The 12,760-nt window shown below is 39.2% G+C and overlaps 1 protein-coding gene across 13 annotated transcripts in view; it reads right to left on the reverse strand.

Annotated features, from left to right (window-relative positions):
* CEP350 (centrosomal protein 350) overlaps positions 1-12,760 on the reverse strand; it is a 75,848-nt gene that overhangs the window by 16,371 nt on the left and 46,717 nt on the right. For 11 of the 13 annotated variants that reach the window (XM_075760378.1, XM_075760377.1, XM_075760372.1 and 8 more), the window contains 6 exons: positions 10,969-11,091; positions 7,149-7,348; positions 5,334-5,545; positions 4,107-4,251; positions 683-843; positions 72-211 (listed from right to left, as the gene is read on the reverse strand). In XM_075760378.1, the coding sequence (XP_075616493.1) occupies positions 72-211; positions 683-843; positions 4,107-4,251; positions 5,334-5,545; positions 7,149-7,348; positions 10,969-11,091 (981 nt within the window). The remainder of the gene's footprint in view (positions 1-71; positions 212-682; positions 844-4,106; positions 4,252-5,333; positions 5,546-7,148; positions 7,349-10,968; positions 11,092-12,760) is intronic. The other 2 variants (XM_075760383.1, XM_075760382.1) reach the window with 1 other exon arrangement.

The raw sequence follows: 12,760 nt of genomic DNA on the forward strand, positions 1-12,760 counted from the left end.
CATGGTTTCTGCTAAAACAGCATTTGCCACAGTTTCAGAATAATCTCTAAGAGAAGAAGAAATCCAGTTACCTATGAAGTGGTGGTGCCTTAATCTTAGGCTTTTCAGCAGCAGCTGAGGATGGAGTTTTAATCTGAGGTTTGGCTGTGGGTGATGCCTCCAGGTCTTGACTCAGTTCTGCTTCAGTCTTCTTGATAAACTCATCATACGACTGCATATGGAAAACAGGGCTGGTTTAGTCTACTAAACCATAACTACAATTCAGCAATCAAAACCTAATAAATGAATTTAAAAGGATGCACTTGGTTTCTCTGTAAGGTAATCTATTTAACTTCCTAAAGCTCTATAGTTATGAATCCTAGAAATTTTAACCTTCACTTTCAAAACCAAATTACTCTTTAACCCAAGCTAGGAGACTAATGTGAATAAACATACATAAGCCCCCTGAACACTGCTAGTAAGCTATTACAGACATACATTTTAAAAGGGAATGGCATTTCTGCCTCAAGGCAATTGTTCATTATTGAAAACAGTTAAATAGCCAGAAGACAGTCACACTTCTATCACAATAACGCACATTTCGCAGCTGTTGATACAATATGCTGCCAACAACATCCATACTATAATGATTTATCTAAGGCCGACAATCTTTTACGTTGCCCTTCTTCCCACTGTTCCTAACCTCCAGTTGTTTGATCAAACTGGCTTCCTGAGCCTTCAGTCTCTCCTTTTGTCTCTTTTTCTGTTCCTTTTTCAGCTGGTAAACCACAGACTTCCTTTTCCGTAGTTCATCCTTCAGGGCCCTGATCCGTCCTTCAATGTCACTTTGATCAGACGTGGTTTCTGGAAAAGTTTAGTTTTAGTCTTTGTAAGCTTGCACCTCACAAAACAGTTTTATGCAAAGCAGTGAACAATCATTTAGTAAATACGAAATATGGTTCAAGCAAAATATCAAAGAATTTAATGTCAACATGCTAATCTTAACATAAGACAACTCTTATAGGGGGATCTCAGATTCACAACACCACTACATAATATGAGAAAGTGTGGCATTTAATTTTGAAGAGAAAGGCTCTGATACATACAGCAACTCGTTACCAAACTTGTTCACGTCAACCGCCCATCTTTACGCTGCTACCTCATCAACTGCTTATCATGTCAGCTGTTGCAGAAACTATTTCTTCTGACATATTTAAAAATATGACAACTCAGAGATGCATACCACAAATATATCTGAAATATTTGTTTACAATCACAATATACAGTTTCAAGCTACAAAGTACACTTCATTGATGACAATTTCACTTGCAACAGTGGACTCCAAAAGCAGTTTAGGTTTCTGGCTCACTTAGATTTCCTGTCACCTAGACTAAATACATCAATGAAATGGAGAGCTGACTGGTCAAGAGTTGGAAGGAAAGTCAATTTGAACAATACGGAGATTTTCACTGTTGTCAGGCCTAAGGATGACAATTTATTCAGGGTTAATGGGGGTAGTGTTGAGCTTAGACACATGGTGGACTACTCAATAATAGCTTATACAGAGTTACTTGGCATATCTTTGCTTCAAGTTCAATTTTACAGACCTTCCTATAATGCCATTAGTGACTGTAGCTGTTTTCCACCCGAACAATTTTTTTCTTAATCATTATCCTTAGTAATTTTAGTAAGATCTCCTCCATTCCTCTGCATCCCCAGAACTCCCTGCAATCTGGTCTTCCAGTCCTTTTGACTATGTTCTACCTCTTCTCTTGGGACACTGTGCACAGACACTTAGATCCGTTCTCTGCATAATAACCCCATTCTACCAGTAAGTCTGCTGTAATTCTCTGCTGTAATTCTACTTTCATTATTTCTGCTGTAACAACCTCTTAGTCTCTCAGACTTTATAGAGAGACTGCCTTAATGTGTCATTATTTATTCTTTTCCACCCACATGATTACATTCACTTGTTTCTTGTTTTAAATATATATCAACATAGTGCAAAACAAGATCCTTGTCCCAGATTGGTGCTACCACAATTAAGTATAAAAACTGGAACTCCTCCCTACGACTGATGTCCTTCTTCTATAGCAGCAGCTGCAGCTCTTAAGAGAAGGATCTTGCCTGGTTTGCTTTTCTAATGCTCAATATTACCTATAATGTTTTCTGGACCAAAAGGCTTGGATGCCCATAAATGCCAATTGCTTTACTGAACATCCTAGAAAGTAAGTCACCAGTATTAATTTGGTCAGCTAGCAGGAACAGCAGGACATTTTGCTAATCGATCTCATTTCTCAAGACAACAAACCACCATAATGAAGGATTTAATCATCAACAGCCACTAGTAAATACAATTGAACTACTGTATTCTTTTTCCATTAAACAACTGTTGTTAACCATTTAGAGAATTTTTAAAAAAAAAAAAAAAGAATGGAATCACACTTGCTAATCAGGAGTACTTTAGGATGCCACTGTAATTAACAACTCCTCCTGAATAGTGAGTGACCACTATGTAATTATAGCTTTTCTTGACCAACTCATAAGGGAAAGATCTGCACATGCTTTCATCTTTGACGATCTTGTCTACGCATGCATCGGACTGACACAGCAATGACTTCATTACTACTCAGCAGCTTGGAAGATTTGTCTCTTTACAATGGAATGATTTATTGTGAAACCAGCACCATCCTGATTGACTTCCCACCTCGTATACCTTTCTTCAGCAGTTGAAATCAAAGATTGCAAATACTTTCTTTTAAAAGAAAAGTTTATTTTCGTGATCACTGTTGCCTGCTTTACTTTTCATAACGGCTTCCTTATGTGATTTCCCAGGCAGAACTTGAAAATAACTTTATCAAGTTGCTGAATGCTTCATTGTGTTGCAAACTGCCCTCCAGACAGAATCCCAACAGAAATTACTCAGTGCACATATCTGGGTGTTACGTATTCATTTCTCTATCCAGCAGGAGAACAGCTGCCTCAAAATTACTGTTCCTATTGCACTTACATACATATTGACAAAAAAACCCCCAATCCAACATAAAAGATTATGCTTGCTACATCAAGCACCACAAAAACTGGATATGTACGCACACCACTAAGTTATCCGTCAATCACAAACAACAGTCAGCACATTAATAGAACCACCTAATTCATTTTCCACTGAAGACTTACTGATCATTTAGGGAATTAAAAAACAAACAAACCCTCAAGCAGGAAAACGCTATCTCATTTGCTAATAAGTATTTTATGATGCTCTATCAACTGCACTGTGGAATACAGGACGTTTTAGAGACTAAAAGCACAGAAAGTTTCAAAACAGACTTCACAGCCTAACAGAGCTGATGCTGGTGACCCACTGAGTGGTGGTGGCTCTGGAACTCCTGCAATCAAGAGGACTAACAGACTATGAGAGCACACCAGGGAAAGGACCGCTCTTGTACCAGTTCACTTCTAATGTTCTCTCCCTCAGCATTTACTGGTAGCCAGTCTGGATACTGGATATAAGAGTATGAAGATTCTGTATAGTAGATCTTGTATTTTATAGCTCAAAATGCAATCTTAGGCCCTATTTTACTGCATGCAGTTTAAACCCTCCTCCAAAAATAAAAACGTATGTCCTGAAGCACCCATCCGCTCTGCAGGTGCCAATGCAGGTCCACAGGTTCACTCATACTGCCGTGATAACAGAGCTACACTGCTTCTGGAGCCAGACTGCATTCAGGAGGACGACATTCATGTTCATATGATGCTGAACCATATTTTGCTTTCTTACAACGTGAAGGGTGGAGAAATGTCACCTGTTAAAGGCACAGCTAACCTCGATATTTTTAAATTCTAGGACCACCTTAACTGTCGACTCTTATCTTCTTCATACCTGTTTGCAGGAACCTGTGTTGCTTTCTAAAAGAAGAGATTATATGTGGACCTTCTTAGATTGAGACCTTCTTAAGCGGAAGTGACCAAATTATATCATGGGAAAATACTCCCACACAACTTGAAACCTTGACAATTTCCAGGAATTCCTGTCTGCCTCCCCACATCAACGTCTGCATTTCAAGTTTACTTATTAAAATGAAGAGCTCTGAAAAGGCAATTTAAACCCAAGCGGATATTACACTTACCAGACTGTGTCATAGACAAAGATTCATCAGACCAGTTGTGAGATATCTGATGAGACTTCACAGGTGAACGCAGCTGTCCTCCATTTCTATGGCTGCCTTTGCTGGAATCTTGCTTTGATACAGATATGCTGCTTTTGGGAGGAGACTTCGGGAGAAGAAAAGGACAAATAAGTAATTGCTCGTAAGCTCAGTTTGAAAGTAGGAGATCATTGTCGTCAGGAGCTAGTTGCAAGGAAAGAAGAGCATGACTTGAGAACTTTGCATAAGCAGTGGTACCTCTCCAGCTGCCTTAAGAAGAATTTAATCTTAGCTTAATCTTAGCTTAAAATACGAAGAGCAGCAATAACTGACTGCTTACTTTGAGCTTAGATTTCACTAAACCTGCTTAGACTGCTCTATTACCACTTAAGTGAACTGACATGGTTCTGACTCACAGGTATTCAATACAGTTTATGTAATCGTATTTGGTAATAACGACGGCAATAAGATCCCATACTAAATACACAAACCTCTCACATACTTTGAACATAACCTCTAGCACGTATTAGACATTTTACCTCACTATCTTCTCAGCAAACTTTCCAAGAAAGTACTTGTAATAAGTCTGGATGAGCTGTTCTTTTACCCCACAGACACTGCCTTTTCTGTCTCATTGAGCACAGGGCAAAGTTATCAGGATGAAAGTTATAAAAATTATCAACCAAGTGGAAATAATAGTTAGAACAGAACAAGGCAGAATTAGCTCGCAAGCAGACATAATCTGAAACCCAAAAGATTGTGCATGAGACTACAGCTCTGCGTCTTCATCCTATAGCTATACTTTGGGATGCATTATTGCAAACGAAGCAAAGCAGAAAAACAAAACATAGTTTCCACAGCCTAAAAGAATTTATACAATGGTAACAAGCTAGCCTACAGCTAATTCACACTGGTAAACTAGGTCAGTGTTCCACCACTTAATGTTGCATACCTACGTGACATACGCAAAATGTTTTGAAGACTACCCACAAGTTTAAAAATATCTCAACTCTGTGCTGAAGCTATTTTTCCTTGAGACTTCAAAGAACATACCTGATCAGAATGTTTACTCACAGCAACGTAAAATGGTATTGCAGACGCAAAAACTAGTTTAATCTCTCCTTTGACAACTGGGATGGCTACACTTACTACTCCTCTGACAGCCTTTTACCAGAGTAAGAATAGATACAGCATAAAAGGCTTACTCACAAGTTTGCCAGGTGAGGTAGAGGACTTGAACTCTTCAGAGTAAACCATTTCTTCATTAGTTGTACTCTGATCTGGGCTTTCTGGCTGTCCATGGCCCATAGTCTCTGATGGGACAGATTCAGCAGCTAGACTGCCTAGATCTTCTGGGATAGAGCTTTCGCTGTTCAGATGAGAGCAAGAAGGCACTGGAGACGACTCTTCACTAGCTGTTTCTGAGATTCAATCGTGAGAGAAAAAACAAAGCAGCTAACAACTTGCAGTGACTTACATGCCTTCAGAGACACTGCTGCCTGCATATAAAAAGTAGTAATTGCTCCCGATACACGTCAAATTGATAAGTTTTATTTCACTCACCTAGACGCCGAGGGTGAAATATTTAGCAAGAACAAGCATGTTTACCAGAGAACTACGATTTAAGACTACCAAACGTTCTTAGTGATTACTGAATGTCTAAAATAACGAGGTTTTCAGAATATTCTAACATTTTCCAGACAAGATGCTCCAAAAAGATTATTAGGGAAACCTGTCATTCCAGTTGACCCTACCCCAGCAAGAGTCACTATTAGTCTAAAGAAGTCATGGAGGAGCATATAATCTGCAAGCCAGATCTTGAATTTTGAATTGATTGCTTCCTTTACAGTAGTTGCAGAACACATTTTAATGTTATGATTTCATCATGAGTCTCAGCTGGCAACAAGTAAAATAATAAGTTGGGTTTTCAATATTCCTGTTTACTAAATTCCGCAGGAGTCACAGCATTATACTGGTGCAGCCATGGAGAACTATTCAATATTTGAGCAAAGGCTGGGGAAAGGAACTTCTCCTTCTGAAGCAGGGCTGTGCTCCAACGCTTACTGGTAGATACAATTAATAGAAAGCAAGTGTATATTCTCCTCTGATGATGAGAATTCAGCATTCGTGCTGAATTTTTGTTCATTGGAACTTACTGACTCATACACATGCCATCTTTAAAATGTCTTACGTTGTCTAAAATCCATGACTGTTTTCAGTAACAAGCGTAATAGGGCATAATTCTGAATTGCCTTTGCACATTCAAAGGACGTGTTGCCTGCTTTCAGCAAAGTGGGAAAAAAAGGAAAAATTATTATTTCTAGAACAATCCCTGAAGTTTCATTATTTTCTCCCACTGCAAGCCACTTCTGTGCGCTTCACGCAGAAAGTACGGTCCACTTAAGACAGAACAGTAAAGCTGTAGCTCCCGACATCTGGGAAACTTATTTTTCCTCACAATAGCATCATTTATACTAATTACATCCTAGCACGCTTTAGCACAGTTGCAGATATTAAACAGTTATACTGCATTAACAACAGAGGGAAGAAAAAAATGCTTTTAAAACGCAGACAAGGGGAAACAGCCCCCAGTAAGAGCCATCCTCACCAATAGTAATAAGACTAACAGGATAGACACTCAGACAGCACTGCAGGGGAAAATGGGTTTCATGGAGTAAGTCTGGAAGACGATCAGCAAAAGGTCATGCAGTATTTCTGTTTTGAAAGACAGAAATACAATTTAAATTGTACATAGAAACATCCGATGGGCCTATACTGCACTGTTCACTTAAGATACACAGCAAAGGAGGAGTACTCATGTCACTAAAGTGTAAAATAGAGCTAAAAGAACAAGGCAACAGAAGGCAGTAAAGAGTGCAGAAACGGAGATTCTAAGAGCGTCCAGAGAAGAACAACCACCACCAAAACATCAAAAAAGGAAGAAAGTGCAAACCTAAGCAACCGTTATGTCCAATTATGCTTGACTCTTGTAATTTGCATCACTTTTCCCCCACTTCCTATTACCTTTGGGCTCAGTTCTCTGATCCCCCAGCTCTTTCTTGGCTATTTTGGTTTTCAGCAGCTCTTTGTCCCAGGCAGCTAGAGCCTGCTTTTCTATCCGCCGTATTTCTGCTTCCTCCGCATCCAGGCGACGTTTCCACTCCAACAATTCTTCAGCATGTTGTCGACGCTGCATCAGCTTCTGTTCTCGCTTAGTTAGGAACCTGGCAGACAGAGCAGAAGATAATGGGAAAACAGCCAACCACACGCAAAGGTCCCAATACCCAGATGTTCTGTTGCCACAATTCCCAGATTTATAGCTGTTCAAATTGTTTTCTAGGATAATATCCACACTAACTACTATCTCCTAGACTTTTGATGTGCTGCTGAAAAAAAAAAGTAGACAAGAAGGTTTTTTTCTTTGCAGTAAATAAAGTCTAAAACATACTGTAAACACACTGCTTACATTTTAAAGATCTTCAAAGTCATTAAAAATGCTACTAGCTATTCACTAAAATGAACAGGGTAAGTTCCCAATTTCAGGACATGAAAAGTACCTGTGATATTAAACTGGAACCCTCAAGAAAGCAGTGACTGTTCGAAAAATGAACCTTTCTTTTTGCTAATACCAATGACAGAAAAATTGTAACCCCAGTTGCCCCACAGTTCTTTCCAAATACATAATTACAAGAGAAGGTGATTCTGTATTAATAATTCTCCTGAATTACTGGAACTTTTATCCTTCTTTCTTTAAGTATCATCTCTATGGACTGCCACATGTGGAAGGTTAATTGTGAGCTGACAGCATCAAGAGAGTAAGGATGCAGGACCGTTTTTTCCCAGCTACTAACATATCTGGCTGCTAGTTTAAGAGTAGATAAAAAGTAAAGCTCATGCTCAAAATTAGCAGATATTTTCTTTCTGACAAAGATTTCTTAGTGATCCACAAAGCTTCAGAAACGAAGAAATTCTTATAGAACTTTGTAGGCATGAATAGGTTTGTGTGCATATACTAGTTCTCTTTGCCAACTCTTGGAACAATAGTATCTCTGGTCTTACTTCTGAACATTGAAGTAACCAAGACCACAGCATTTAACCTTTAAGACAGTGAATGGAAGCAAGTTCAACATCAGTTGCACACACTTCCTCTGACATCCCAAGTCTAGAGAAGAGTGTATGTCAATCCATTCATCTCCTACACTGAAACTGAGTGATGAAAGACATCACAGAATCACTGTAGAAAATACAGTTTGCCAGCTAGAGTGAGAGTTCATCATTGGTACAGAAGGTGTGGTGCCTAAAAAGACAGTCTTCAAAGACTTGTGATATTTTGCTTTGCAAATGCCTTCATAATTTGTAATTTTCAAGCCATTCCAAACACTTCGCATCAAAGTTTTAAGCTGCAAAGAAGATAATTTCATTTGTGCTTTTTAATGTCCCGTGTTTCAAAAAACCCTTTTATTTACAGAGACTGGAATGATCAACTGCAGGTGTCGCCTGCCATGGGACTTTTCTTATTTGCTCACTTAGCATTCATTCTGTTCCCTGGAAAAGTGAGCTGGCAGTTGAACAAAAAGGTTAAGATTCAGGTAAGTCCTTCTCTAAGACAGATTCAGATAAGGTGGACAAGTTATGATGTGAAGATAAAAGTTTCAGAAGCCAGTGAGACATGCCCACAATCTTCTTCCCTATGGTCAAAACAAGAGCAGGTGGAAAACAGAAGCCCCTCAGAGTGTCTGGAGCACTTGCCACCTTCAAGCTGACAGATTCCATGATTTTCTGTATTACTTTATCACTTTCTATAGACAGACATCAAACATTGTCTACTCTTAGGTAAACCCAACAGATTAATACCATTAAGAAACAAGACTACCAACAGCAACTGCATTACAAACATGACACGGAGAGTCATGCTTACGTTGTGTCTTTCACCAGAACTATCAGATTTATCAGCTCTTACTTTCAGATACAAATCAGTTCCAATTAGTCTATCAGATCATGCATTTGGAACTCATTATGGCGGTCATTATTACAATGATCTCAATGCAAAAGGCAACTTTTCCTTCTTCCTTCACCCGCTGTTGGATTTCATCAGTACGTCTTGATCTTCATAGTTTACTGGATCTTGAGGGACAAAAGTCCAGTTGAAATAATATGCAAGAGAAAGGCTGAAATAAATGGATTCAAAGAACAGAATTCCTTAAAAGCAGATGTCAAATGAATTAACCCAGAAGACCAGACAGGAGAATTAACTAAATGACCATGAAATTAATTGCCACACAAAGACTACTTAATAAGAAGGATAAGTCAAAAGAAGTGATGGGAGAGAAAGAGGGTTCTTACATTCAACCTATGGGAAGAGGATTAAAGCAGCATGGCTAAAGATGCGGACCCTTTTATAACTCTGGGGTTTAAAAGGTCAGAGTCACGAGGTAGCATACACACTGCCTTAGTATTTACTACAGTCTAGAGGGTTCCAGTTGCAACACCAAGGGTACACACTTATCCTCAAAAGTAGGGGCACCTTGACAGAAAAAAAAAAAAAAAAAAGCAAAACCACATCTGGCATCTACAAAGCTGGAAATCTAGGGGAGCAAAGAGGAAGCAGCAGCACTCAGACTACACCAGCATGATTTCAAAGACTATTTCTCTGGTGCTAACATCCCACATTTTATCCATGGATTCCAAATATTAACCTGGAAGCATTAACTTGCTGCTCTAACCCGCACTTGTACATTTATATCCAAGGTAGTCTGACTTTAAGCCCAGTTTCAGCAGCTATTCTGAAGTAGTGACCAGACAGTGGGAGCAAAGTGAACTATCTGTCTGCTACTCAGAACACACTAGGAATAAGAGATTAGAATCACAGACTGGTTTGGGTTGGAAGGGACCCTAAAGCCCATCCAGTTCCAACCCCCTGCCATGGGCAGGGACACCCTCCACTAGCCCAGGTTGCCCAAAGCCCCATCCAACCTGGCCTTGAACACTGCCAGGGAGCCAGGGGCAGCCACAGCTTCTCTGGGCAACCTGTGCCAGGGCCTCAGCATCCTCACAGGTAAAGATTTTTTCCTAGTATCTAATCTAAATCTATCCTCTCTCAGACTAAAACCATTACCTCTCATCCTATCACTACAGGCTCTGGAAAAAAGTCTCTCTCCATTTTTATTATTAGCCCACTTTATATATAGAGAAGCCACAATAAGGTCTCGCCAGAGCCTTCTCTTCTCCAGGCTGAACAACCCCAACTCTCTCAGCCTATCTTCAGAGGAGAGGTGCTCCAGCCCTCTGACCATCTTCATGGCCTCCTCTGGACCCACTCCAACAGCTCCACATCGTTCTCGTACTGGAGACCCCAGAGCTGGACACAGTACTCCAGGTGGGGTCTCACCAGAGCGGAGCAGAGGGAGAGAATCACCTCCCTCGACCTGCCGGGTCGTGCTGCTTTTTATGCAGCCAGCTCATATTCAATTTTTTGTTCACTAGCATCCCCAAGTCCTTCTCTGCAGGGCTACTCTTAATCCATTCATCTCTCAGTCTATATTGATATTGGGGATTGCCCTTGTCGACCTTCACGAAGCTCACACTAGCCCAACTCCTCAAGCCTGTCAAGGTCCCGGTGGATGGCATCCCTTCCCTCTAGTGAATCAACTGCACCACTCAGCTTGGTGTCATCCACAAACTAGCTGAGGGTGCACTTGATCCCACTGTCTATGTCACTAATAAAGATCTGGACACAGCGAGGAAAGTGTCAAAAACATTCAGTGATGAAGAACCTCTTGACTTTCTAGGACTGAACAGAGCATGCTCTATCAAAGAGTCTATCACTTGAGAAAGATACAGTTACCTGACCAATTGGTTGTAGATATACAGCTGGAATTTGGGGTGGAGGTTGGGAAAACAGACACTGAGAGAGGCCCAGTGGTGAGACGTAAAGACAGAGAAGAAGTAGTGAACAGGAGAGCAGTGTCTACAAAATAAGGAGCAAGAGTTTAAAACTAAGATAGCAAAAAAGGCAGAAAGAACGAGAAAAGGATAGCATCTAGCAAAGAACTTTAAAATTAATTGCATTTAACATTGTATAGTTATTACCCAACATCTGAAGTAGAAAAACTATACACTGTTATGCAGAAGGTAATAGAACACATACACTTAGAACGCTTCATTTGCTGTTAATTAAAGGCAATCTACTTTCACACTGCTATATTTTTCTTTAAATTTTGGAATTTTTATTACTTTGATGCAGACTTTCATATGCACCAGTTAGCATATCTCAACTTGATCTTTTTTTATAACTCCTGCTATTCTAACTGTCAACAGAGCGTACTATTAGCATTAAATAGCATGCTGGTTTTGTGAGACGAACAACTTTGGTAGTCTGAAACTTTAAACACATTTTCATTCACCTGGCGAAACCTCAGTAAAATTATGTCTCTAAAGGTAAGCACCAGTGAAAGGGGAAAAAAAAAAAGAAAATATATTAAATAATGTATTTTTAAAATGAGCAACTCCAGGAAGAGTCTGAGATATACCTGTAATTCAATTTCTAGCTGTTATTTTGGTTTTTTGCAAGAAAGTGCAGACTTGGTCTCAGAATACTCACGTATTGCCTCTTTCATTTGAAGTACCAACTGTAGAAAGATAATGCCTATTGCTTTTTTTAAAAAAAAAAAAATCTACATAAACTTCCAGCTGTGCTTAAAATGGTATTTCCTAATGAATTACCATTTTAAGCTAATTCCTACTGAATTATCATATTTATAGAAAAATACCATGCTCCATATAGCTCTATCAACTACAATGCCAGCTAAGAAGCATATTAAGGAAAAGCAAAAGAAAATGAGCATTTAATCAGTTCTTCTATTGCACAGATTATCATTAAAGTTGCATATGCAAGGAAAGCAAGGGGAAAATGGTTAATTCTCTTTGACAGAGCATGCTCCTGTTCACATGCAGAATACACAGACTCATCAATTAAAATTAAAACAGAACTGTTCTTTCATTCCCCTTTTAGCAGAAGAGAAATATTAAAGCTGCCTCATAAGTAAGGAAGCCAAAGCTTCAGCTTCTTTCCTTTTGCCGTACCTCACAACCTGATTGATTCCCTTCAAACGGCAGCTTCCTACCTTTACACCCCAAACCAAACATCTCACTCTATTATGTTTAATATTATTTTTGTGTGTTTTACAAATAAGGACATTAAAAAAAAAGATACCAAGTCGGCACTGTTTTTCAATCAATAAGCACTGCTATCACTATCAAAATACCTGCAAAAGGTGTGCAAATGCTATACAATTAGGAAGACTGAATTCTAGCGAATCATTTATGTTTACACAAAACACTACTTCCTTTGAACACAGATAGCAATCCAAGACAAAACCATAAAGCCAAAAATACATTACATCACACACCATTTCCACTTGTTCCGCCTAAAAGCAATTGTTTGAGCTCAAATCCTGCTATCCACCTTTTGAAAATTATTCTCCAGGTGAGCAATACTTTGGACTGATGATTAAGATATCTTTAAAGGTAGAACTTACTTTGTATTGACTACTTGTATTACAATCCCTTGTAATAGTAAGAACAATTATTTATTAATACTGAATTCTTTCCACAATTGCTTAGAAATGAAGGCACTT

Source organism: Balearica regulorum, chromosome 8, assembly GCF_011004875.1.
Source record: "Balearica regulorum gibbericeps isolate bBalReg1 chromosome 8, bBalReg1.pri, whole genome shotgun sequence".
Taxonomy (NCBI): domain Eukaryota; kingdom Metazoa; phylum Chordata; class Aves; order Gruiformes; family Gruidae; genus Balearica; species Balearica regulorum.